Source organism: Scyliorhinus torazame, chromosome 2, assembly GCF_047496885.1.
Source record: "Scyliorhinus torazame isolate Kashiwa2021f chromosome 2, sScyTor2.1, whole genome shotgun sequence".
Taxonomy (NCBI): domain Eukaryota; kingdom Metazoa; phylum Chordata; class Chondrichthyes; order Carcharhiniformes; family Scyliorhinidae; genus Scyliorhinus; species Scyliorhinus torazame.
In genome coordinates, this window is record NC_092708.1 from 208247326 (window position 1) to 208272124 (window position 24799).

The 24799-nt window shown below is 48.8% G+C and overlaps 1 protein-coding gene across 4 annotated transcripts in view; it reads right to left on the reverse strand.

Moving 5' to 3' along the window:
• Positions 1–4174: 4174 nt before the first annotated feature.
• vwc2l (von Willebrand factor C domain containing 2 like) overlaps positions 4175–24799 on the reverse strand; it is an 82260-nt gene continuing 61635 nt past the window's right edge. For 3 of the 4 annotated variants that reach the window (XM_072483195.1, XM_072483216.1, XM_072483206.1), the window contains one exon: positions 4180–5044. In XM_072483195.1, the coding sequence (XP_072339296.1) occupies positions 4893–5044 (152 nt within the window). In that variant the 3' untranslated portion in view covers positions 4180–4892. Of the gene's footprint in view, positions 5045–24799 lie in introns of all 4 variants that reach the window. The other variant, XM_072483223.1, reaches the window with a different exon arrangement.

The window sequence follows — 24799 nt, forward strand, 5'->3', positions numbered from 1 at the left end:
AATTTACTTTGCAACCAACTTTGTGTCGTCAGTGAATTTAGCAACCATGTCTTCAGTCCCTTCATCCAAACCATTTATATAAATTGTAAAAGGTTGAGGCCCCAGTATCCCTGTGGCACTCTCATTGCACAATGGTTCTCTGCAGAGAAAAGCACCTATTTTAAATGTGGACATGTGTCCTTCCTAACTTACCTGAATAGCTTATCCACCAAAACCAAGTTAAATACTTCAATTATTTCAAAGGCTTCAATCAAAACCAAGCCTGCACTTTTGTCGAGCAAAATGGCACCAACTCTCCATCATGGAATGAAAACCGTTAAAGTGGTTATCAAAGTATGCGGCTCTTTCCTGTATTTTGTCCATGGCTTCTACATCATCCGACATGTGAGAGGACCAAAACGAGATGCAGTATTTTAAAAATTATAATGAAATGAGGATAGAGTTAGCTAAGGTGAACTGGTCACAGAGATTAGCAGGAAAGGTAGTAGACAAGCCTGGAGGCGCCACCTTCAAGAGTTACACAGTGTCTCCCCAGGGCAAACAAATATGATGATGTTGGTGCGTTGTTACATCTAGTGGTCAGGGATGGAGAAAGCCATTGAAGAATTAGTACAACAGTGCCACCCTTGCTAAATGTAGTAATCTTTTCCACCTTTTCCTTCACCCTTGGGAATGGCCAGGTCACCCATGGATCAGGGTCCACGTTGACTATGCAGGCCCACTTTTGGGCAAGATGTTTTTGGTGCCGGTAGATACCCACTCGAAGCAGATATAGGTCCAGCAGATGGGAACTACTACCTCATGGTGGAGATGTTGTGCCATGTGTTTGCCATTCATGGGCTTCCCAAGGCAATTGTTTCAGGCAATGGCACCCGCTTCACCGCCGATGATTTCCAGCGTTTTGTGAGAGCGAATGGCATACGACACACGAGGACAGCCACCTATCACCCAGCATCAAACACTCTGGTGAATGGGCCATTCAAACTTTTCAAGAACGCCATGAAAAAGCAGTCAGATAAACTGCATCACCAGAGGTTGGCTAATTTTTTGTTGCTGCACATCTCAGCCCCTCATTCAACCATGGCGGTTATAGTAGCTGACCTGCTTATGGGCTGTCGGTTGAGAATCTGATTGGATCTTGTATTTCAAAATTTAGCGGTAAGGGTGGAGGAACGTCAGGCTTCCTAGAAGAGTTAGCTGTAAAGCAGAGGGACGACAGGTCATTCCGAGTGGGAGTCCTGGTGTTGGCCTGAAATTTCACGGGGTGCGGCCTGGTCTGGGCCGGTGTCTTATGTGGTTTATGTTTACAGGAAAGACCGTTAAGAAACACGTTGACAACCTGAGGAGTCGCGAGGTGATGAACTCCAGCATGGAGTCGACAAATCCTGTGAGCACCATGAATACTCCTGTAACTCGGCCCAGCCAATGGGAGCCAGGTGCTTCCATTTCTATTCAACCAGCTGCATCTGTCAAGGCTGGTGAGGCTAATTCGCCCATTGTTGAAGTGGTCCTTCCTGAGGTGGCATCGACTGTGGTTTACCCAATCACCCAAAGGAGTGCTGAGCTTGTGGCTGGGCTTTGGAGGTCCGGGAGGGAGGACCCAAAGGTGTCCGGACCAATTGACTTTTTGATGGACTCATATTCCTCGGTTGTTCATGTTAGCAATTGTAACTTTTGTACATAGCTATGGGGAAATGTATTAAGGCACTTAAGGGGAAGGATGTGATTGCGTGGTCCCTTTAAGGGTGCAAGCTCCACTGACCATCTGACTGTCTTGGGGAGTGTGTGCGGGTCTTGGGAGAAGGATCCCGGCAGTGTGGACCACGGAGCTGAAGAGTTGTCAAGTGTTCTGTGCCTGCTATCTAACTGCCTTTGCCTTTCATCAATAAGGCCTTTTGTTAACTACTGGAAGCCTCTGGTACATGTCTCAAGCCATCACAATTCACACTTTTGTTTCCAAATTCCTCCATGTTGTTACCCTTTCAGCTCTACAACCCTCTGATGCTTCAGTGTTCCTCGAATTCGAGCCTTGGGTATCCTCAAGTTTCTCCTCACTACCACCGTCTATTTCGCCTTCAGCTGCAAAGGCCGCATGCCATAGAATTCCCTCCCTGAAATGCTCCACCTCTCTCTTCCTTTCAAATACTCCTTAAAATGTCCTTGGCCAAGCATTTTGTTTACTTTTTTCTAGGGTTCCTAACTGATTAAATGAATTCCTGAAGGTTTCCTCATATAACCTGCCCCCCAGCTATTCATCGGCCAAAACCTTAATTCTTGTGATGTTGTGACGTATGGCCTTCCTACACCAATTGGAAAGCAAAAATACTCATTGCTCAACTGTATGATGCTCCACAGGCAGCCAGCCACCTTATCCCCATTTTCATACTTTCATATCTGGAAAAGAAAAATCTCCAAAGAAAAACGCCTCCCTAGCGCGTGCTCCTCAGCGACACGCTATTGCTGGCAAGGGAATTCTCTGTTCCTGCTGCTGGACAATGGGATTTTCCATTTTAGGCACCCTACGCTGCCGGGAAACCCGGTGGTGGGACGCGCTGCCGGTGGAACGGAGAATCCCACCGTCAGGGAATTCACCCCATCATTTTGCAATGTCCTGATGATTTTTCTCCAGGGTTGCACACAACGGTGACCTAGAGATTGATCTTCAAACGCTGGGAACTCCAGGCCAGTCCTGAAGGGTTGGAAATCCTGCCTTTTTCAACGTTGACTTATAGTGACCAAGTGGCAGATTGTGCTTGACAATATACCCCTGTGGAGCAATTTAAGATGTTATTCGTATGTTAAAGGTGAAAGCTATTGTTCTTTACGAAGAACAGATGTTGAGGTAGAACTCAGCCCTTCCCTCCCAGTGGTGTTTGGGAAGCTGATGCTGGTGAGTCCTGTCAGGAGGCATCGGCCATTTTGAGGTCATTGTGGTGGGAAATCAAGGTCCCGGTGCAGTCCATCAGCCTGACAAAGGAATGTCGAGTAAGTTCATTCTCAGGTTGGGGGTGTGCACTTGTTTCAACAGCAGCCTTGGTACCTTTTGCGGCTTTAACAGACAGGGCCTGCACCCAGACCCATCTGTTCGCCAAAGGGTGAGTTAGGTTAAAATCACAAAGCCTCACAGAAAGACAGTGAACAGAGGTTGAGAGAGTGGAAAATCAGGGGTTCATCCAGGGGAGGGATAGCTATTCTCATCCAGTGAGGAGCCATTTAAGTGACCAAGAAATTGTAAAGATTTAATCACCTGCTAATGCTCGTATTCCAAGCATTGTCTGGCATCTTTGAATCTGTCTATATATATGTTTCTGGAACATACCTCTTCATTCACCTGAGGAAGGAGCAGCGCTCCGAAAGCTAGTGACATCGAAACAAACCTGTTGGACTTTAACCTGGTGTTGTAAGACTTCTTACTGATCTCACCCCAGTCCAACGCCGGCATCTCCACATCAAGAAATTAAAAGAAGTACATTTGAATTTCCCCGTACAAGCCTCAGTATTATCTGGCCCATTCTATGACGAAGACTAAAGATTACACTCAATCAAATAAGTACTGTTAAAACCTGAATTTGAAATATTCCATTGCAACTCACAGACAAGACTTACATTTAATAATACCTTATCACATAAACCTCATGAAATGAATTACAGTTCTTTCGTCCGCAAACACAGAAACCATTTTGTACACAGTAAAAGTCCCACACTCAAAGAGATAAATAACCAGTTATAACCAAAGGGCTTTGATAGTGTTGGGAGGGGCGGGGGTTAGGGGGAAGAATGATGTGCAGAAAGCCTCTGGGGTGTATAGTTCAGAACTAGCATTGTATAATTATAGCAGCGTCATACACTCCACCCAATCTTCATTGGCACTGACTTCAATAGGAGTCACCTACCTCACAAGGCAAACTCCATTCCCCCTTTGTTCCATCTTGGAACGGCACCTCTGACAGAGCAGGGCTCCCACAGTGGAATGATGGTCCAGATTTTGCACTAACCTACTGGAAACCCGTAGCTCTTCAACTCAGAGGGGAGAGTGCCCACTGAGCCTCAACATACAGTGTGGATCAGCATATCGATATATAAGCATTGCAAGAAATAAGTCAAAATTAGGATGAGATGTTTTCTACCCCCCCCGCAACCACCCCCCCCTCCCCAATTGCCCAATACCACAACCTTAACAGTTGTACCAGTGAACAATTGATACCTTTGCAACCTCATTGGGGAAAAAAAGACAACTGAATGAATTCTGCGGAATGTCACAATTTATATTTAACAAAATAATATATTTTATAATATATGATTATTTGCCACACTAAGTACAGTTGCGCTATAATTCCACATTGTAAATTATTTTCATTAGAATATTCTCATTTACAGTTTCAGGCACAACATTAGTGTATCAGACTATAAAATGAACAGTCTTTTCATATGACAGCTTCCCTTCGGTAAGCGTCAAGTGAAGATGACGCGTACAGCAAAGTGCAGATAGTCACAGCTGAACTAAACTCAGAATTTCTAAAAGTATCAGTTTGTCTGCAAACAGCCTCTAAATGTGAAATGCAAACAGGCAGTGGAATTGAGGACAAGGAAAAATCCTTCAGGTGACACAAAAAAGCGATAGCAATGGGCATAAGGACAGCAGAACTAAAATATATTGGTAATCAGCAGTCAAGACGTTAATTTAACTTTTAACCAGAGTGGGAGAATGAGACAATTGACAATGTAAAAAAATAGTGTTTCACCAAACAGTGCTTGCACCAGGAATTTAGACCTTCTGGTGACTGTTGCAATGGGTAGAGCGAGGCAATATTTTGTTTTTGGCTATACAGGACCCTAAGGTGCTGCTTTGCTGGCAGTTAGTTAAAGGTGGAACAGTTGCTGCGCTGTCCAGTTCACAGGTGCTCACACTCGCGTTTGACACACGTCGCCTGTCGTTCTGTCTTCCACCAGTCGCCATTCTGAGAGCAGTAGCAGATGGTGCACTCGTCCACTTTCACCTCCTTCCCCGCTGGGATTATCGTCGAGCCTGCAAAACAGTTGGGACCTAAACAGAGAAGTAAACAGGCGTACCAGGGCACAGAGAATTAGTGTTGGGGCCACTCATTTCACGTTAATAAACACCGCACGTTTGAAGCACACACAAAATAGGGAAATGCTGGGAGACATGCACATGTCTCAGTCAACGGGTAGAAATATGGGCACTGCCGTGGATAGGCGGCAGGGCTGGAAAATGGGGCAAGCCATTCAAATTGATTTTGGCGGGAGTGGAAAATCCTGCTGGGGGAAAATGTCACCCTGTGTGGGGGCGGGGGGGACCCCATGCAAGTGAGAACAGAGAATTTGGCGTTCCCGCCAAAACTCCATTCGCTGTCAGCGGTACCGGAAAGTCCCAGCCGACTGACATCTATATAAGGTTGGGCTGATGATTGGGGTACGTAAAACGATATAACTGTGCACACTGTTTATCATGATGCTTCCAACGGTCTAAACCACTTTCTAACTTTATTGAAGCATTTTTAATGTTAAATATCTTAATATGTATGGGAAGTGTAATGAAAATAAAAATATTATTTATGTGCATAAACAGGTCTTTATCCTCGTACAATTTAATCGTACACAGATCAGCCAACCGAAGATATATTTTAGCCTATTCAATGAAGCAGTAATTTGATGGTCTATTAAATGGGAACAAGTTTTTTTTATTCTACACTAGTTTATTAGCTCTTCTGAGTTGATTATAATATAGACAAATTTTAAATATTATGATTTGGAGTGATTTGGGAGGGACTAAAACCTCACCCTGTACTTTTGTTTATACAGATATGCTCTTGCTATCTCTAAAATGTCAAACAGGACCATGGCCTAAAAGGGCTGAATCTATATCTTTCTGCAACCCAAAACAAAAGAAACTACTCGGCAGTATGAGGAAACGCACACTTCGTTATCCCTGAAGAGCCACTATTGATCTTCTGTGGGCTGCTCAGATCAAAATGGCATTACCATCATTGAATCGCCCCCTATCAACATCCTGGGGATAACATTGACCAGAAACTCAACTGGACTAACTAGTCATTTAAATAATGTAGCTGCAAGAGCAGGTCAGAGGTTAGGGTTCCTGCAGTGAGTAACTCAATTCATGATTCCCCAAAGCCTGTCCACTATCTATAATACACAAGTCAGGAGTGTGATGGAATACTCTCCACTTGCCTGGATGAGCGCAGCTCCATCAACACTCAAGAAGCTCAACACCACTTCCGGTGTGGACCATGGAGTAAGTGGTCACACACAAGGCAGCTCCTGCCCAAGGTTACAGAAAAGAGCTCTTTTTTAATCAATACAGGATGGAATTTTGATGAAAAGACGTAGGTGAATGTTGGAGGGGTACTTTCCCCCAGGAATGGTATGTCTCTTGGTTACCAGACCCGGCAGAAACAGTAAAAGATTTGGCTGGAGCTGCAGTAAAGACAAAAGCCTCTTCCAGCATGCAGGCGGGGGAAGGGCAAGCTTAAAGGCTTCAAGCTGACTTGAGGGCCTTTATTAAAGGTGAATTCTAGCAGCAGAGGGAACAACTGTAAAAAGATCTCACCAAGGCCATTGAAGAAGCGGGGACGAGGCTTCCGGTGGCGGCCATGGAGGAGTAGGTCACCCATTCGGCAACTCCCCTCTGGAACGGACTCTCAGACATTTTTCAGGAGTTTACACAGACTTTTGGGGCAGATTGGTGAAGCGAACACTGCCAAAAGGATTCCCTCTCTGTGGGACTTCCGGTGACGGCGGGCGGGAGGCAGCTGCACGTTGGAGGGCTCCCGTTCAGGACTGACATTGTCGGGGGTTAACGCCTGGTCTTAGGGCCAGTGAAGGCAGTGAAAGTCGGGAGACAGCACAAAGAAGGGAAAGTTCGAAGACCGGCAAAAAAAGGCCGTGAAAAAAGCAGCTGAAAGTCCGTCGGGGAGTGAAAAGGTCACCGCGGGGTCAGTAAAGAAAATGGAGGCTGGAGCGCTAGGGGAGGCCGCATTGCTTACGGCTGAAGAAATAACTAAGGTGATGGCCGTGGAATTCGAAAGGCAGTTTACGAAACATATGGAGACAATGAGAAGGAGATGGGGGCGATTTTGAAAGTGCTGGTGGAGGAGGCGATTACCCCGGTGAGGACGGCGGTGGCGAGCGCAGTGGAGGATGTGCGAGAGCAAGGGGAGGCGCTGAAGGAAGTGGAAGAGACAGTACTGCAGCACAGTGGTCAACTTACCTTGATGGGGAATGAGATGCGGAAGGTGATGGAGATCAACAAGGATCTGCGAGGCAAAATGGAAGACCTGGAAAACAGATCCAGGCGACAGAATTTGAGGATTGTGGGTCTGTCTGAACGAGTTGAAGGACCGAGGCCGACTGAGTATTTTGCCACGATGTTGGCGAAACTATTGGGGGAGGGGGAGGATCCTTCCCGATATGAGCTGGATCGGGCACATCGGTCGTGGAGGCCTGTACCAAAGGCGAGTGAGCCGGCAAGAGTAGTGGCTCTGTGCTTCCGTAGTTACCGTGTAAAGGAGAAGGTCCTAGAACATAGAACATTACAGCGCAGTACAGGCTCTTCGGCCCTCGATGTTGCGCCGACCTGTGAAACCACTCTAAAGTCCATCTACACTATTCCCTTATCGTCCATATGTCTATCCGATGACCATTTGAATGTCCTTAGTGTTGGCGAGTCCACTACTGTTGCAGGCAGGGCATTCCACGCCCTTACTACTCTCTGAGTAAATAACCAACCTCTGACATCTGTCCTATATCTATCTCCCCTCAATTTAAAGGTATATCCCCTCGTGCTAGACATCACCATCCGAGGAAAAAGGCGCTCACTGTCCACCCTATCCAATCCTCTGATCATCTTGTATGCCTCAATTAAGTCACCTCTTAACCTTCTTCTCTCTAACGAAAATAGCCTCAAGTCCCTCAGCCTTTCCTCATAAGATCTTCCCTCCATACCAGGCAACATTCTGGTAAATCTCCTCTGCACTCTCTCCAACGCTTCCACATCCTTCCTATAATGTGGCGACCAGAATTGCACACAATACTCCAAATGTGGCCGCACCAGAGTGTTGTGTAGCTGCAACATTATCTCATGGCTCCGAAACGCAATCCCTCTACCAATAAAAGCTAACACACCGTACGCCTTCTTAACAACCCTCTCAACCTGGGTGGCAACTTTCAGGGATCTATGTACATGGATACCGAGATCTCTCTGCTCATCCACACTGCCAAGAATCTTACCATTAGCCCAGTACTCAGTCTTCCTGTTATTCTTTCCAAAATGAATCACCTCACACTTTTCTGCATTGAACTCCATTTGCCACCTCTCAGCCCAGCGCTGCAGCTTATCTATGTCCCTCTGTAACTTGTAACATCCTTCCGCACTGTCCACAACTCCACCGACTTTAGTGTCATCTGCAAATTTACTCACCCATCCGTCTACGCCCTCCTCCAGGTCATTTATAAAAATGACAAACAGCAGGGGCCCCAAAACAGATCCTTGTGGTACACCACTAGTAACTGGACTCCAGTCTGAACATCACCCATCAACCACCACTCTTTGTCTTCTTCCAGCTAGCCAATTTCTGATCCAAACTGCTAAATCACCCTGAATCCCATGCCTCCATATTGTCCGCAGGAGCCTACCATGGGGAACCTTATCAAACGCTTTACTGAAATCCATATACACCACATCAACTGCTTTCCCCTCATCCACCTGTTTGGTCACCTTCTCAAAGAACTCTATAAGGTTTGTGAGGCACGACCTACCGGTCACAAAACCATGTTGACTATCTAATCAAATTATTCCTTTCCAGATGATTATACATCCTATCTCTTATAAAACTTTCCAAGATTTTCCCACAACAGAAGTAAGGCTCACTGGTCTATAGTTACCGGGGTTATCTCTACTCCCCTTCTTGAACAAGGGGACAACATTTGCTATCCTCCAGTCTTCTGGCACTATTCCTGTAGACAAAGGTGACTTAAAGATCAAGGCCAAAGGCTCAGCAATCTCCTCCCTAGCTTCCCAGAGAATCCTAGGATAAATCCCATCCGGCCCAGGGGACCTATCTATTTTCACACTTTCCAGAATTGCTAACATCTCCTCCTGATGAACCTCAAGCCCTTCCAGTCTAGTAGCCTGAATCTCAGTATTCTCCTCGACAACATTGTCTTTTTCCTGTGTGAATACTGACGAAAAATATTCATTTAGCACCTCTCCTATCTCCTCGGACTCCAAGCACTACTTCCCACTTCTGTCCTTGACTGGCCCTACTCTTACCCTAGTCATTCTTTTATTCCTGACATATCTATAGAAAGCTTTCGGGTTATCTTTGATTCTACCTGCCAAAGACTTCTCATGTCCCTTCCTGGCTCTTCTCAGCTCTCTCTTTAGGTCCATCCTAGCTAACTTGCAACTCTTGGGGCTGGTTTAGCACACTGGGCTAAATCGCTGGCTTTGAAAGCAGACCAAGGCAGGCCAGCAGCACGGTTCAATTCCTGTACCAGCCTCCCCGAACAGGCGCCGGAATGTGGTGACTAGGGGCTTTTCACAGTAACTTCATTTGAAGCCTACTTGTGACAATAAGCGATTTTCATTTCATTTCATTTTGAGCGCCCTAACTGAACCTTCATGTATCATCTTTACATAAGTCTCCTTCTTCCTCTTGACAAGTGTTTCGACTGCTTTAGTAAACCACGGTTCCCTCACTCGACCACTTCCTCCCTGCCTGACAGGTACATACTTATCAAGGACACGCAGTAGCTGTTCCTTGAACAAGCTCCACATTTCCATTGTGCCCATCCCCTGCAGTTTTCCACTCCATCCGATGTATCCTAAGTCTTGCCTCATCGCATCATAATTGCCGTTCCCCCAGATATAACTCTTGCCCTGCGGTATATGCCTATCCCTTTCCATCACCTAAAGTAAACGTAATCGAATTGTGCTCACCTACCTCCAAATCTGACACCTGTCCTGGTTCATTACCCAGTACCAAATCCAATATGGCCTTGCCTCTCGTTGGCCTATCTACATACTGTTTCAGGAAACCCTCCTGCACACCTTGGACAAAAACGGACCCATCTAATGTACTCGAACTATAGAGTTTCCAGTCAATATTTGGAAAGTTAAAGTCCTCCATAACAACCACCCTGTTGCTTTCGCTCCTATCCAGAATCATCTTTGCAATCCTCCCCTCTACATCTCTGGAACTTTTCGGAGGCCTATAGAAAACCCCTAACAGGGTGACCTCTCCTTTCCTGTTTCTAACCTCAGCCCATACTACCTCAGTAGACGAGTCCTCATCAAACGTCCTTTCTGCCACCGTAATACTGTCCTTGACTAACAATGCCACCCCTCCCCCTCTTTTACCACCTTCCCTGAGCTTACTGAAATATCTAATTCCCGGCATCTGCAACAACCATTCCTGTCCCTGCTCTATCCATGTCTCCGAAATGGCCACAACATCGAAGTCCCAGGTACCAACCCAGATCCCGTGCTGGGCTAAGCAGAAGCGGGTGGTGCAGTGGGCTGGAGCTGGTATACGCGTATACCAGGACTTTACGGTGGAGCTGGCGAGGAGGCGGGCTGCCTTCAACCGGGTGAAGAGGGCACTGTACGTTAGCAGGGTGCAGTGCGGCATTGTATATCCAGCGAAGCTGAGGCTGACCTACAAGTTCAAGGACTTTTATTTCGGGACAGCAGAAGCAGCAGAGGAGTTTGCGAAGGCAGAAGGTCTGTGGCAGAACTGAGAAATGGTCATGTAGCAATGTAGCCTCATGACTGTATTTGTTTTGTTTCACTGCGTGCTGGTGTATGGGCTATAGGAGCCAATGTTGTGTATATTTGGACAAGGGAAGAAATGGACTTTCAGTCGAAATGAGGGCTTTTTGGGGTTTGTGTGCTAAAAGGGGACTTCTGGGTTTTTCCTGGGGCCGGGCAAGGGGGAAAGGGACCTGGGCGGGGACCTCCACGCTGGCCGATTTAAGCCGGCCAGTGAACGGGAGTGAGGTAGGGGGAGGGGCTGCCTGGCAGAACAGGGTCCGAGTGGTCTAGCCGGGGTGTAAAGTTGGGGGGGAAGGAACCGAGGTTGGGGGGAAGAGTTTTACAAGAGGAAGTGGAGGGGGAGGAGTTGGGGATGGGGGGTTTACAACTCTTGGGTGTCATTTACGGTACTCCTTTGGAGGTTGGATGGCATTGAGTGTTGTCGTGGGCGGGGGGGTGGGGCGACTCTATCGGTTAATGGTGGCCATGGGCGATTCCGGACTCCTTTTTCTTTTTCGCTTTTGTTTTTTTCCCCACGTGGGAGGGTTTGTTTTATTTGAGGCATATATTGACAGTTGGGTGGGGTGGTGGGAGGATGGGATCGTTGTTGATGTTAAGGATATTGACTTTGTATTTGTTACCATTTTGTTGCCTGTTGGTGGGGTGTAAACTTTGAAGGAAAATGTGAAAATGGAGAATAAAAACATTTTTAAAAAAAGAAGCTCAACACCATCCAGGACAAAGCAGCCTATTTGATTGCTCCTCCTTCCACAAGCATTCACTCCTTCCACAGTAGCAGCAGTGTGTACCATCTGCAAGATGCACTGCAGGAACTCACCAAGGCTTCTTGGACATGTACCTTCCAAACACACAACTACTACCATCTAGAAGGACAAGGGCAGCAGACACATGAGAACACCACCTCTTGAAAGTTTCCTTCCAAGCCACACACCACCCTGACTTGGAAATATATCCTGTTCCTTCATTGTCATTGGATCAAAATCCTGCAAATCCCTCCCTAACAGCACAGTGGATGTACCCACACCACGTGGACTGCAGCGGTTCAAGAAGGCAGCTCACCACCACCTTCTCAAGGGCAATTAGGGATGGGCAATGAACATTGGCCCAGCCAGAGTAGTCCACATCCTGTGAATGAGTTTAAAAAAATCAAACAAAGCCATAGAAAGGTCACCTTGCTGTGGAGGGAATGCGGTGAAGGTTTACCAGGCTGATTCCTGGGATAGTGGGACTGTCATATGAGGAGAGACTAAATCGGTTAGGATTAATTCATTGGAGTTTAGAAGAGTGAGAGGGAATCTCATAGAAACTTATAAAATTCGAACAGGATTAGACAGGGAGGATTCAGAAAGAATGTTCCCAATGGTGGGGAGTCCAGAGCTCAGAGTCATGGTTTGAGGAAAAGGGTAAACCTTTTAGGTCTGAGGTGAGGAGAATTTTCTTCACACATAGAGTGGTGAATCGGGGTTCAATCCCGGCCCCGGACACTGTCCGTGTGAAGTCTGCACATTCTCCCCGTGCCTGTGTGGGTCTCATCCCCACAAACAAAGATGTGCAGGGTAGGTGGATTGGCCACGCTAAATTGCCCCTTAATTGGAAAACAATAATTGGATACTCTAAATTTACAAAAAAAACTTGTTCAATGGCTGGAAACAACCTTCGGTAGAGACATGCTGATCCAGTATAAGAGGTTGAAAAAGACCTACTCTGAAAAAAAGCTGTCAGACAGAGCACCTGGTCTTTCCAGGAAGGACTTCAGAAGAGAGGAAATCCTGGCAGAAAAAAACCTGTGGTTAAAAACAACATCTGCTCCTTCTCAGAAGCACTTCAGAACAAAGAAAAAGCCGCTATGAAAAAACTGTGAACACCTGCTCAAAAGAGGGAGCACCTTAGAGTTAATGGGCCGTGAAGAATTATAAACAAAAAATATCCGTCCTTTGAAATAGCCTGGACCTGTCAATCAAGAGACTTATAAAAGGTAATGAACTGTGAAATTGAATGTAAACAATGCATTCAAAGCTTTTAGGTTTTTCAGCAAACCCAAAGGCTTGGAAAGGTTAAAGGGGAATGAAATTGAATGTGAGAAAAGCACTTCAAAAGTTTCAAACACATCAAAAGCAAGATGTTTACTTTCATCTGATAGATTTTTGAACTTGGCATGATGAGAGTTTAAATATTTTCAAAGCTCGAGGGAAGACCTGTCACACGACCCCCATCCTGGGAAAGACCCTCAACTTCCAGCCCAGCCCGAGCCCTCTATGTTCCCAATGGTGGGGAGTCCAGAGCTCAGAGTCATGGTTTGAGGAAAAGGGTAAACCTTTTAGGTCTGAGGTGAGGAGAATTTTCTTCACACATAGAGTGGTGAATCGGGGTTCAATCCCGGCCCCGGACTCTGTCCGTGTGAAGTCTGCACATTCTCCCCGTGCCTGTGTGGGTCTCATCCCCACAAACAAAGATGTGCAGGGTAGGTGGATTGGCCACGCTAAATTGCCCCTTAATTGGAAAACAATAATTGGATACTCTAAATTTACAAAAAAAAACTTGTTCAATGGCTGGAAACAACCTTCGGTAGAGACATGCTGATCCAGTATAAGAGGTTGAAAAAGACCTACTCTGAAAAAAAGCTGTCAGACAGAGCACCTGGTCTTTCCAGGAAGGACTTCAGAAGAGAGGAAATCCTGGCAGAAAAAAACCTGTGGTTAAAAACAACATCTGCTCCTTCTCAGAAGCACTTCAGAACAAAGAAAAAGCCGCTATGAAAAAACTGTGAACACCTGCTCAAAAGAGGGAGCACCTTAGAGTTAATGGGCCGTGAAGAATTATAAACAAAAAATATCCGTCCTTTGAAATAGCCTGGACCTGTCAATCAAGAGACTTGTAAAAGGTAATGAACTGTGAAATTGAATGTAGACAATGCATTCAAAGCGTTTAGGTTTTTCAGCAAACCCAAAGGCTTGGAAAGGTTAAAGGGGAATGAAATTGAATGTGAGAAAAGCACTTCAAAAGTTTCAAACACATCAAAAGCAAGATGTTTACTTTCATCTGATAGATTTTTGAACTTGGCATGATGAGAGTTTAAATATTTTCAAAGCTCGAGGGAAGACCTGTCACACGACCCCCATCCTGGGAAAGACCCTCAACTTCCAGCCCAGCCCGAGCCCTCTACGACCCCCACCTCCCTTGAAGGATCACACTCAGCAACCTGGAGGTAAATGTACAGATGGTACTCACCCCTTTGCCCCCACTCTGTGTCCATAGCATCTGGTTCCCACTTGTACGTGCCAGTAGCGCTTCGCACCTGGGTGACTTCCCACTGGGAAGGTTAGTGGGTTAATACTGGGGGACTGCTGCAATCAACTTTAACCTCACAAATGAGATTAAAATTAATGCAAGTGAGTTTTGATCCGGTTCTTCCCTTTCTGGGTGAGGTCCTGATCAATGCAGCTGGAGCAGGCTGGGAGAATGGGAAACTGATTTGCGTTCAACACAAATCCCATTTCCGGGCTCTCTCGCAATTCTCTCGGCATGGCGAGATTTGCGTTGGGTGCATTGCAGCCAGGGAATCACCCCCAATATGTAATTCCTCTGTTATTTCTGCATTGTAAATCTTTTTTTCTCTATCCCTCTTTTACTGCATGAATGCAGCGGAGGCAACTTTGCGACCCTCCTTCTGCATTTTGAGTGTGCAAATAAACTAATCTGCTGAGTTCATCCTATTGTGAGTTTGCTGTGTGGTTATTAATGGAAAATTGGATCACAGCAAAACTGAGGGGTTGGGAAATACTTCACTGCTTAGAAACAGGGAAATACAATCAAAACATCTTTCCACTTATGGATGGGAGATGAGAGGAGAAATTGGTGCCTTTTAAATTAACCCCCATCCTGTTCAAAACAGAATTCACACACAAGGAAGTCGTAACTGGACATTTGGAAAGTCAAAACGTAATCTATCAGTCAGTATGGTTTTATGAAGGGTAAATCATGTTTGACTAATTTGCTGGAGTTCTTTGAAGTGTAACAAGCAAAGTGGATACTGGGGCTCCTGTAGAAGCGGTGGGCGTGATTCTCCGGTTATCAGCCGGAGAATTCACATTGGCGCCGAAATCGGGGGTGGCGCCACATTCGCGATGTTCTGCCCCCTCCAAAATGGCGTACTCTAGGAGTGCGCCGCACGTCATCGGTATAGCCTCAGGACGTTATCTGAGACCCTCCCCCCCGATGCTCTGCACCCATTGGGCCGATTTCCCAACGGTGTCGGTCGTGTGTGGTATTTATTTTCGGGAACTTGGCATGGTGGCTGTGAACTACGTCCAGCGCCGCCACAGTCAGGGAGGAGCCGATCCGCGGGCAGGGGGTGCTTTGGCGGGGGCACTGGTGGTGGGTGGTCAGGGGATGGCGAGCCTGGCCAAAGGGGATCACTATTTGGCAGGCCGGTTTTGCGCACGGCCGGCACCATGTTGCACGTTGCGGCCGCTGTAGGCCGCCGAGTGCACATGCGAGGGTACGGACCTGGCAATTCTCCAGCCGTATCCCCAGCTAGAGCCAGGTGCTCTATGCTGCGTGCCTGCCAGCCCCCCACCAGATGGAGGATCGGTGGCCGTTTTGCGCCGTTTTGTCGGTCGTAAAACGCCACCATACCCACGCCGGTGTCAGCACTTAGTCTCAGAATCGGCGAATCCAGCCCAGTGTATCTGGGTTTCCAGAAGGCATTTGATAAGGTGCCACACACAAAGTAAGGTCCAACGGGTTGGAGTGTAATTCATGAGTCCCCAGCCAAAGGCTCGGGGCAGGTTATAACAGGGAGAAACATGGATCCTTTTCTTCTTGGGAAGATGTAACCAGTGGTGTGCCACAGAGTACAGTCCTCAGACCCCAACTACTTAAAAACATTTTTTATTGAAGGCATTTTGCATAGAAACATCAAAATATCAGATAAAAGAAAACAATAGATATAAAACACAATCCAACCGTGGCCACTGATAACCAGACCGCCACTCACTTCGCCCCTTATTTTCCCCCCTTATCTCCCCAACCCCCGAAACAAAGAAAAGACGTAACCCCCCCCCCCCCCCCCCCCGCAGACACCTTAATTCACTTTAAAGAAGTTGATACCTCCGGGTGAAACTGTCCTCCGCTCCCCGTAAGGTGATCTTAACCTTTCCCGAGTGCAGGAATTCTTCCAGGTCGCTCACCCACACCCCCACCTTTCGCAGCTCCGAGTCCCAACAGCCCAGCAAAATCCAACTCTGGACTATCAGGGAGGCACTGGCCAAATTTGACACTCATGTAGCCACCTCCGGACTTGGGGCCACCTCTACAATCAGAATCTGGGACATGTCATCTGAGAAGTCCTGCCAGAAACAACCCAGCTTTGGACACGCCCAGAACATGTGGACGTGGTTCACGGGCCACCCCGCGCAATGCCCACACCATTCCTCCAACCCTGCAATGAACCGGCTCATCCTCGCAACCACTTTTTTCCACAGCCCGGCCCTCACTACCCAACTCCTCCTCCCATTTGCGCCTGATCTCCTCTGCCAGAGCGTCCTCACTCTCCATAAATGTCTGTCACTCTCCCCTCCCCAATGTCATCTTCAGACAACAGTTTATCTTGTAGCACCAAAGGTGGCAGTCCTGGGAAGGATGGCCTCTTTCCTCACAAAGTCCCCCACCTGCAGGTACCTGAATCCATTTCCCTGAGGCAACTGATACGTTCCCTCCAGCTCCTCCAGGCCTGCAAACCTATCCCCTACGAACAAGTCCCTGAAGTTATCTATCCTAACCTGCCGCCACCCCGGAACCTCACATCCAGCCCCGCCGGCACAAACCTGTGATTATCACATATCAGTGCCCACAGAGACATGCCTTCCGACCCTAAATGTTGCCCGTACTTTTTCCAGGCTTGCAATGAGTAAAGTTTCAAAGTTGCAGGAATGTACCGGCAGGCAGGAAGGTGGTTTAAAGTGTGTCTTCTTCAATGCCAGGAGCATCTGGAATAAGGTGGGTGAACTTGCGGCATGGGTTGGTACCTGGGACTTCGATGTTGTGGCCATTTCGGAGACATGGATAGAGCAGGGACAGGAATGGTTGTTGCAGGTGCCGGGGTTTAGATATTTCAGTAAGCTCAGGGAAGGTGGTAAAAGAGGGGGTGGGGTGGCATTGTTAGTCAAGGACAGTATTACGGTGGCAGAAAGTACGTTTGATGAGGACTTGTATACTGAGGTAGTATGGGCTAAGGTTAGAAACAGGAAAGGAGAGGTCACCCTGTTAGGGGTTTTCTATAGACCTCCGAAAAGTTCCAGAGATGTAGCGGAAACGATTGCAAAGATGATTCTGGATAGGAGCGAAAGCAACAGGGTAGTTGTTATGGGGGACTTTAACTTTCCAAATATTGACTGGAAATGCTATAGTTCGAGTACTTTAGATGGGTCTGTTTTTGTCCAATGTGTGCAGGAGGGTTTCCTGACACAGTATGTAGATAGGCCAACGAGAGGCGAGGTCATATTGGATTTGGTACTGGGTAATGAACCAGGACAGGTGGTAGATTTGGAGGTAGGTGAGCACTTTGGTGATAGTGACCACAATTCGATTAAGTTTACTTTAGTGATGGAAAGGGATAGGCATATACCGCAGGGCAAGAGTTATATCTGGGGGAAAGGCAATTATGATGCGATGAGGCAAGACTTAGGATGCATCGGATGGAGAGGAAAACTGCAGGGGATGGGCACAATGGAAATTTGGAGCTTGTTCAAGGAACAGCTACTGCGTGTCCTTGATAAGTATGTACCTGTCAGGCAGGGAGGAAGTGGTCGAGCAAGGGAACCGTGGTTTACTAAAGCAGTTGAAACACTTGTCAAGAGGAAGAAGGAGGCTTATGTAAAGTTGAGATATGAAGGTTCAGTTAGGGCGTTCGATAGTTACAAGTTAGCTAGGAAGGACCTAAAGAGAGCTAGGAAGAGCCAGGAAGGGACATGAGAAGTCTTTGGCAGGTAGGATCAAGGATAACCCGAAAGCTTTCTATAGATATGTCAGGAATAAAAGACTGACTAGGGTAAGAGTAGGGCCAGTCAAGGACAGAAGTGGGAAGTTGTGCTTGGAGTCCGAGGAGATAGGAGAGGTGCTAAATGAATATTTTTCGTCAGTATTCACACAGGAAAAAGACAATGTTGTCGAGGAGAATACTGAGATGCAGGCTACTAGACTAGAAGGGCTAGAGGTTCATAAGGAGGAGGTATTAGCAATTCTGGAAAGTGTGAAAATAGATAACTCCCCTGGGCCAGATGGGATTTATCCTAGGATTCTCTGGGAAGCTAGGGAGGAGATTGCTGAGCCTTTGGCTTTGATCTTTAAGTCATCTTTGTCTACAGGAATAGTGCCAGAAGACTGGAGGATAGCAAATGTTGTCCCCTTGTTCAAGAAGGGGAGTTGAGACAACCCCGGTAACTACAGACCAGTGAACCTTACTTCTGTTTGGGCAAAATCCTGGAAAGGTTTATAAGAGATAGGATGTATAATCATCTGGAAAGGAATAATTTGATTAGAGATAGTCAACACGGTTTTGTGAAGATTAGGGCGTGCCTCACAAACCTTATAGAGTTCTTTGAGAAGGTGACCAAACAGGTGGATGGGGGTAAAGCAGTTGATGTGGTGTATATCGATTTCAGTAAAGCATTTGATAAGGTTCCTCACGGTAGGCTACTGCAGAAAATACGGAGGCATGGGATTCAGGGTGATTTAGCAGTTTGGATCAGAAATTGGCTAGCTGGAAGAAGACAAAGGGTGGTGGTTGATGGGAAATGTTCACACTGGAGTCCAGTTACTAGTGGTGTACCACAAGGATCTGTTTTGGGGACACTGCTGTTTGTCATTTTCATAAATGACCTGGAAGAGGACGTAGAAGGATGGGTGAGTAAATTTGCAGATGACACTAAAGTCGGTGGAGTTGTGGACAGTGCAGAAGGATGTTACAAGTTACAGAGGGACATAGATAAGCTGCAGCGCTGGGCTGAGAGGTGGCAAATGGAGTTTAATGCAGAAAAGTGTGAGGTGATTCATTTTGGAAGGAATAACAGGAAGACAGAGTACTGGGCTAATGGTAAGATTCTTGGCAGTGTGGACGAGCAGAGAGATCTCGGTGTCCATGTACATAGATCCCTGAAAGTTGCCACCCAGGTTGAGAGGGCTGTTAAGAAGGCGTACGGTGTGTTAGCTTTTATTGGTAGAGGGATTGAGTTTCGGAGCCATGAGGTCATGTTGCAGCTGTACAAAACTCTGGTGCGGCCGCATTTGGAGTATTGCGTGCAATTCTGGTCGCCGCATTATAGGGAGGATGTGGAAGCATTGGAAAGGGTGCAGAGGAGATTTACCAGAATGTTGCGTGGTATGGAGGGAAGATCTTATGAGGAAAGGCTGAGGGACTTGAGGCTGTTTTTGTTCGAGAGAAGAAGGTTAAGAGGTGACTTAATTGAGGCATACAAGATGATCAGAGGATTGGGTAGGGTGGACAGTGAGAGCCTTTTTCCTCGGATGGTGATGTCTAGCATGAAGGGACATAGCTTTAAATTGAGGGGAGATAGATATAGGACAGATGCCAGAGGTTGGTTCTTTACTCAGAGAGTAGTAAGGGTGTGGAATGCCCTGCCTGCAACAGTAGTGGACTCACCAACACTAAGGGCATTCAAATGGTCATTGGATAGACATATGGACGATAAGGGAATAGTGTAGCTGGGCTTTAGAGTGGTTTCACAGGTCGGCGCAACATCGAGGGCTGAAGGGCCTGTACTGCGCTGTAATGTTCTATGTTCTATGTTGAGACCACCAACGGGCTCACGGGATACCAGACTGGCGAGAATGGGAGGGGCGCCAACAACAGTGTTCTCAAACTAGACCCACACCCACGTCAGCATCCCTCCCCATAACAAAACAAAGAACCAACCCACTCCCCGTTCTGCCGCACCCTCCTTCCTGACAACCCCCCAGTTTACGCCTGTTAACTCGCACAACCAGGTGGCATAGAATCATAGAATTTACAGTGCAAAAGGAGGCCATTCGGCCCATTGAGTCTGCACCGGCCCTCGGAAAGAGCACCCCACTTAAGCCCATGCCTCCACCCTATCCCAGTAACCCTACCTAACCTTCTTTGGACACTAAGAGCAATTTATCATGGCCAATCCACCTATCCTACACATCTTTGGACTGTGGTAGTAAACTGGAGCACCCGGAGGAAACCCACGCAGGCACGAGGAGAACGTGCAGACTCCGCACAGACAGTGACCCAATCGGGAATCAAACCTGGGACCCTGGAGCTGTGAAGCAACTGTGCTAACCACTGTGCTACTGTGCTGCCCATAGTGACCCCCATCCTGGCCTCTGACTACTCCCCATCCCCTCAATCTGCCCTTCCACCCCTTTCCCCCCCCCCAAACAACAAACATACAATAAAAAACAAAAGACACACTCACCCTCTCCATTCCCCTCACCATGACAAAGGACAAAGAACAGGCCCTTCGGCCCTCCAAGCCTGTAGCGGTCAAGATACCACCCTTGGCCCAAACCCTCAGCACTTCCTTTTTTTAAAAAAAATATATTTATTAAATTTTTTAACACAATTTTTCACCCTTACAAACAACCCCCCTCATAACAAAATAGAAAGAAATCGCACATAGCAAGATATATACATGGTAAAACGATATGTTACATAGCTTTGTACACTGGCTCTCTCCCGTACGTGCCAGTTTCCCAAATCTTTCATGTGTTCTCTTGCTCAAACACCCCCTAGGCAAACCCCCCTTCCCCCCTCCCCCCTCCCCCCCCCCACAGGACGTTCCCCCCCTCCCCCCCCCACCCCGGGTTGCTGCTGCTGCTGACCGACCTTCCTCTAACGCTCCGCGAGATAGTCTAGGAACGGTTGCCACCGCCAGTAGAACCCCTGCGCAGACCCTCTCAAGGCAAACTTTATCCTCTCCAGCTTAATGAACCCAGCCATATCATTTATCCAGGCCTCCAGGCTGGGGGACTTCGCCTCCTTCCACATTAGCAAGATCCTTCACCGGGCTACTAGGGACGCAAAGGCCAGAATAACGGCCTCTTTCGCCTCCTGCACTCCCGGTTCGTCCACTACTCCAAATATTGCTAGCCCCCAGCTTGGCTTGACCCGGACTTTCACCACCTGAGATATTGCTCCCGCCTCTCCCCTCCAGAACCCCTCCAATGCCGGGCATGACTAAAACATATGGACATGGTTCGCCGGATTCCCTGAGCACCTTCCTCATCTGTCCTCTACCCCAAAGAACCTACTCAACCTTGCCCCCATCAAGTGAGCTCTGTGAACCACCTTAAATTGTATCAGGCTGAGCCTGGCACACGAGGAGGAGGAATTAACCCTACCTAGGGCACCAGCCCATAACCCCTCCTCAATCTCCTCCCCCAGCTCCTCCTCCCATTTACCCTTCAGCTCCTCTACCAGTGCTTCCCCCTCTTCTTTCATCTCCTGCTATATTGCCGACACCTTGCCCTCCCCGACCCATACACCCGAGATCACCCTGTCTTGAATTTCCTGTGCTGGGAGCAACGGGAATTCCCTCACCTGCCGCCTCACAAACGCCCTCACCTGCATGTATCTGAAAGCATTTCCCGGGGGTATCTCAAACTTCTCCTCTAGTGCCCCGAGGCTCGCAAACGTGCCATCAATGATCAGGTCGCCCATTCTTCTAATCCCCGCCCGATTCCAGCTCTGGCAACCCCCGTCCATCCTCCCCGGAACAAACCGGTGGTTACACCTGATCGGGGACCACACCGAGGCTCCCATTGCACCCCTGTGCCGACTCCACTGGCCCCAGATCCTTAGCGTTGCCACCACCACCGGGCTCGTGGTATACTTTGACGGCGAGAGCGGCAGTGGTGCCGTCACCAGCACTCCCAGGCTCGTTCCTTTACAGGACGCCATCTCCACCCTCTTCCATGCTGCCCCCTCTCCCTCCATCACCCACTTGCGGATCATCGCCACATTTGCTGCCCAGTAGTAGCTCCCTAGGTTCGGCAGCGCCAACCCTCCTCGGTCCCTACTGCGTTCCAGAAACCCTCTCCTTACCCTCGGGGTCCTATTCGCCCACACAAACCCCATAATACTCCTGCCCACTCTCTTAAAAAGGGCCTTGGTGATCACGATGGGAAGGCACTGAAACACAAAAAGAAACCTCGGAAGGACCACCATTTTGACCGACTGCACTCTACCCGCTAGCGAGAGCGGTAACATGTCCCATCTTTTGAAGTCCTCCTCTATCTGCTCCACCAACCTCGTCAGATTCAGTTTATGTAGGGCCCCCCAACTACTGGCTATCTGGATCCCCAGGTACGGAAGGCTCCCCTCCGCCCTCCTCAGCAGTAGATCGCCTATCCCCCTTTCTTGGTCCCCTGCCTGTACTACAAAGAGCTCACTCTTCCCTACATTGAGCTTATAGCCCGAAAAATTCCCAAAGTCCCTTAGAGTCTGCATGACCTCCACCATCCCCTCCACTGGATCCGCCACATACAGCAACAAGTCATCCGCATATAGCGACACCCGATGCTCTTCTCCCCCTCGGACCACCCCCCTCCATTTCCTAGACTCCCTCAATGACATGGCCAAGGGTTCGATCGCCAATGCAAACAACAGGGGGGACAGGGGGCACCCCTGCCTCGTCCCACGGTACAGCCGAAAGTACTCCGACCTCCGCCGGTTCGTCACTACACTCGCCACCGAGGCTCTGTAAAGGAGCTTAACCCAACTGATAAACCCTCCCCCGAACCCAAACCTACGCAGCACCTTCCAGGGGTACTTCCACTCTACTCAGTCAAAGGCCTTCTCCACGTACATAGCTGCAACTATCTCCGCCTCTCCCTCCTCCGATGGCATCATTATCACGTTTAACAGCCGCCGCACATTGGTGTTTAGTTGCCTGCCCTTTACAAATCCCGTCTGGTCCTTGTGGGTCACCCCCGGGACACAGTCCTCAATCCTCGTAGCCAGCACCTTTGCCAGCAACTTAGCATCCACGTTAAGGAGCGAGATCGGCCTGTACGATCCACATTGCAGTGGGTCCTTGTCCCGCTTTAGGATCAAAGAAATTGTCGCCTCCGACATTGTCGGGGGCCGGTCCCCTCCTCTCTTGCCTCATTAAAGGTCCTCACTAGTATCGGGGCCAACAGGTCTACGTACTTCCTGTAGAACTCCACCGGGATCCCGTCCGGTCCCGGGGCCTTTCCTGCCAGCATGCTCCCCAAACCCTTGCTCAGCTCCTCCAACACAATTGGTGCCCCCAAACCAGCCACCTCTTGCTCCTCCACCCTCGGGAATCTCAATTGGTCTCGGAATCGTCTCATCCCCTCTTCCCCCGCTGGGGGCTGGGATCTGTACAGCTCCTCATAGAAGGCCTTGAATGCCTCGTTTATTTTCGTCGCACTCCGCACCGTGGCTCCCCTTCCATCCTTGACTCCCCCTATTTCCCTCGCTGCCATCCTCTTACGGAGCTGGTGTGTCAGCATCCGACTCGCCTTCTCCCCATACTCGTAGGTCGCCCCCTGCGCCTTCCTCCACTGTGCCTCTGCCTTCCCTGTGGTCAACAGATCAAACTCCGTCTGGAGACGTCGTCTTTCCCCAAGTAGTCCCTCCTCAGGGGCCTCTGCGTATATCCTGTCCACTCTCAAAATTTCCCCCACTAACCTCTCCCTTTCCATGCCCTCTATCTTCTCCCGATGAGCCCTGATGGAGATTAGCTCTCCCCGATCACCGCCTTCAGCGCCTCCCATACCACCCCCACCCGCACCTCCCCGTTGTCGTTGGCCTCCAAGTACCTTTCGATGCACCCCCTCACCTTCCCACACACCACCTCATCTGCCAGCAGTCCCACATCCAGCCGCCACAGCGGGCGTTGGTCCCTCTCCTCTCCCAGCTCCAGTTCCACCCAGTGCGGGGCATGATCTGAAACGGCTATGGCCGAATACTATGTTCCCTCCACTTTCGGGATCAGCGCCCTGCCCAGAACAAAAAAATCTATCCGGGAGTAGGCTTTGTGCACGTGGGTGAAAAAAGAAAATTCCCTGGCCTGCGGCCTGGCAAACCTCCATGGGTCCACTCCCCCCATCTGGTCCATAAACCCCCTAAGCACCTTGGCCGCCGCCGGCCTCTTTCCAGTCCTCGATCTGGAGCGGTCCAGTGCTGGGTCCAATACCGTATTGAAATCCCCACCCATTATCAGGCCTCCGACCTCCAGGTCCGGAATGCGCCCCAACATGCGCTTCATGAATCCGGCATCATCCCAGTTCGGGGCGTATACATTTACCAATACCACCCACATCCCCTGCAACTTACCGCTCACCATCACGTATCGCCCTCCGTTGTCCACTACGATATTCATGGCCTCAAACAACACCCGCTTCCCCACCAATATTGCCACCCCTCTATTCTTCGCGTCCAGCCCCGAATGGAATACCTGGCCTACCCATCCCTTTCTTAACCTGACCTGGTCCGCCACCTTCAAATGTGTCTCTTGGAGCATGACCACATCTGCCTTCAGTCCCTTTAAGTGCGCGAACACTCGGGCCCTCTTCACCGGCCCATTCAGGCCCCTCACTTTCTGTGTCCCATTCCCCTTCGGCCAGTGCACAGCAACCCTCCCCCCCTTCCCCCCCTCCCCTCCCCCCCGCTAGACCCCTGTCTAGCTTTTTTGCTCCCCCCATATCACTCCCGTAAGTCAGCTGACACCTGCTGACCCCGGCTTCCCCCGCCGTCCCATTGACCACCCCGTGTGGGAATCTCCCAATCAGTGTGCGTTCCTCCATTCCCCCTCCCGCCTTTCTTCCCACGCATGGGAAAAACCCCGCGCTTTCCAAAGCCCGCCCCGCCCCCTCTGGCGCAGCTCCTGTCGCGGCCTTGTCTCTCTCCCCCAGCCCATGTAACATTTCCTGTGCGTGATTGACCCCCTATATACAACAACCATCAAACATCCCCCCCAC